This window comes from Buceros rhinoceros, unplaced genomic scaffold (assembly GCF_000710305.1).
Source record: "Buceros rhinoceros silvestris isolate BGI_N320 unplaced genomic scaffold, ASM71030v1 scaffold21933, whole genome shotgun sequence".
Classification (NCBI taxonomy): Eukaryota; Metazoa; Chordata; class Aves; order Bucerotiformes; family Bucerotidae; genus Buceros; species Buceros rhinoceros.
Window position 1 is genome coordinate 358 of NW_010402097.1, and position 2,794 is coordinate 3,151.

Consider the following 2,794-nt stretch of genomic DNA (forward strand, 5'->3'; position numbering starts at 1 on the left):
GGGGCCTGCTGAACGTTTGAGCCTCCCCATCAGCTCGCATGCCCCTACCCCTGCCCTGCAGAATGCTCTTTGTCTGTGGTTCGTTTCTGGGAACCTTCACTGGGCAAGACAGAGTAGGGAGAAGGGATCTGCAATCTGCTCAGCAGAGCTGTGTCCTGCGTGCTGTTGTCCTGCGTGCTGTCCTCCTCCATGCTTCCCACTTCTCCCCAATCCAGGCCGACGAACTCAGCAACCCCTTTGGGCAGATCAGCCTCAGCCGACAGGGCTCTACAGAAGCACCGGATCCTTCCTCGGCTATGTTCCAGTCATCCCTCATCTCCCAGCATCCTCAGCAGACAGGATTCATCATGGCAACCCCTGGGCAGCCCATTCCCACCTCCAACTACTCCGCCTCAGGGCACACGGCCCCCACACAGCAGGTGCTGCAGCCCCAGGGCTACATTCAGCCCCCCCAGCAAGTAAGGACGAGTGCAAGCCTGGAGGGGATGTGCGCCTCTGGCCAGGGCTGTCAGGCGAGGGGTTGCTGGGGACAGTCCCGAGAACGGTTCCTTGAGAGTGGGTCCCCTCTTTTTCTGCTGCTCATTTGTGATGGATCAATACACAGGGGCCCAGCCTCTGGGCTGGCATGCCCCCAGGTTAGGCACAGGGCGATCTCTGTCCCCTTGTCCCTCTGAGCTCACCAGGCGCTTCTCTGAGGACGCCTCTGGCCGTTCCAGGGAGAGACAGTGGCCAGGTTCAGGGCTGACATGTCTAAGCTCTCCTGGGGGTCCTGCAGGGCATTATGACGTCTGGGGTCGTTCCCCTGAGCTGTGATGAGAATTGTGCCTGCCGTGCTCTTGCACTGCCATGCTCTTGCACTGCCGTGCTCGGAAAGGCTCGGAGGGGGAGGCTGGGAAGAGTGGGAGGGGGCTGCAGCTCCCTAAGGAGCTCTCACCTGGCCAGAGCCAAAGCTAACAAAGGTTGGTTTCCTTTGGCAGAAGCCAGGCCAGGTGAGAGAGCTGGGGGACTAGCTCTCTTGGTTCCACTCCCTCTTGTGTTCTCATCACTGTGTTTCTTGATTCTGATAGATTCAGGTTTCTTACTACCCTCCTGGGCAGTACCCGAACTCCAGCCAGCAATACCGATCTCTCAGTCACCCAGTGGCCTACAGCTCCCAGCGAACTCAGCAGCTCCCCCAGCAGTCCCAGCAGCCTGGTAAGGTGGCACAGAAATGGGGAGGAGGCGTGTTTCCTTTTCCTGACATTCCTGTTGGCTCTTAGAATCTCCGATCCGCTGTCTGGGGCCAGGCTGTTCTTCCCTGTCTCCTGCTTCTTGCTGCACTTGATGCCTAGAGAGTGCCTCTTGACCTTGCAAAGGAGAGTTGAAACTTGGCCTGGCTGCAAAGGCTGGTTTAGCCTTTCCCCTCCCTCTCAGCTTGTAGCACTGAGGTGCTGCAGGGTGGATTTAAAGCCAGGAGCTTCCTTCAGCTCTTTTTACATCTGCTGTAAGGGAAGCCCTTTTCCCACTCTTGAGCAAGAGATGGGGGCAAATGAGCCCTCAGATGCCACGTCTCAGGCTGTCTCCTGTGGCCAGCTGGGAAGCTGCTCCATTTAAACCCTGTTCTGACAGGTTTACAGCCAGTGATGTCCAACCAGCAGCAAACATACCAAGGTGTAATGGGAGTGCAGCAGGCGCAGCCTGCCGGGCTCCTCAACAGCCAGAGGAACAGCATGGGTGGCCAGATGCAGAGTGTGATGGGAGTGCAGCAGGCACAGCCCCCCGGCCTTCTCAGCAGCCAGAGGAGTGGGATGGGGAGCCAGATGCAAGGCCTGATGGTCCAGTACACTCCACTGCCTTCGTACCAGGTAGGCATCAGGTGCTGTCCCGTGAGGCTGCTGGGGAGGGGGCCTCGGGAGGGGAGGGGGGCTTGCAGGAAGCGCCCCGTGCCTGAGTGATGGAGCCGTCTCACCTTGGGAAGACAGCGTGTGCTTGTCAGCTTGGGGAGGGCACGTCCACCTTTGAGTCTGCCTGGGACGTGTCTTGAGGAGGACTGAGTGCGGCTGGTCCCTTCGCCGTTGTGTTTGCAGAGGAGCTGGAGGGGCTGCCCTCACCTAGGCAAGATCACTCTGAGTGGCAGCAGACAACCAGCTGGCAGCTCTTCCACCTTGTACGGACCTCACTGGTGTCTCTTCGGGCCAGCTCTGTGTTACCTGTCGTTCCACAGGGCTGCTGCTTTCCTCCCCACACAGGTTCCCGTGGCCAATGAGTCACAGAGCGTGGTCCAGCAGCCCTTCCAGCAGCCAGTGCTTGTACCAGCCAGCCAGTCTGTTCAGGGGGGGCTCCAGGCTGGAGGGGTACCCATCTACTACAGTGTCATCCCACCTGCCCAGCAGAACGGCACCAGGTAAAGCTTTGGTAACTGGCCTGCCTTGGGGAGCCAGGGGTGGAGTGCTCCGCAGAGGCAGCTCTTTCCAGCCATCTCAAGGACTGAGGGAGCTGGTGGCTGCCTGCACAGGTGGGCAGGCTGTTTCGCCCCGTCCCCAGCACCTCACCAGTGCGCTCTCTGCTTCACAGCCCGTCGCTGGGGTTCCTTCAGCCACCTGGCTCTGAGCAGTATCAGATGCCGCAGTCCCCCTCCCCCTGCAGCCCACCGCAGATGCAGCAGCAGTATTCAGGTAAGAGGGGCCACCGGTTGGGTTGGCATTGATTCTGCACAGATGGGCTCAGGTTTTGTAGGGGCTGCTTGGCAGCTTCTCTGCAGGGGGTTTCCTTACTCTTACCCATCCCACGGCCACTGGGAATTACCCGCCCGGGG

General features: G+C 59.7%; 1 protein-coding gene across 1 annotated transcript in view; it reads left to right on the forward strand.

The window, feature by feature from the left end:
- Window positions 1-215: 215 nt before the first annotated feature.
- The window catches only part of R3HDM2 (R3H domain containing 2), a gene marked incomplete at its 5' end in the record, with an annotated part of 7,314 nt that continues 4,735 nt past the window's right edge, over window positions 216-2,794 (forward strand). Inside the window, 5 exons of the mRNA XM_010132540.1 lie at window positions 216-458; window positions 1,068-1,194; window positions 1,609-1,844; window positions 2,229-2,383; window positions 2,554-2,654. Coding sequence (XP_010130842.1) covers window positions 216-458; window positions 1,068-1,194; window positions 1,609-1,844; window positions 2,229-2,383; window positions 2,554-2,654 — 862 coding nt within the window. The remainder of the gene's footprint in view (window positions 459-1,067; window positions 1,195-1,608; window positions 1,845-2,228; window positions 2,384-2,553; window positions 2,655-2,794) is intronic.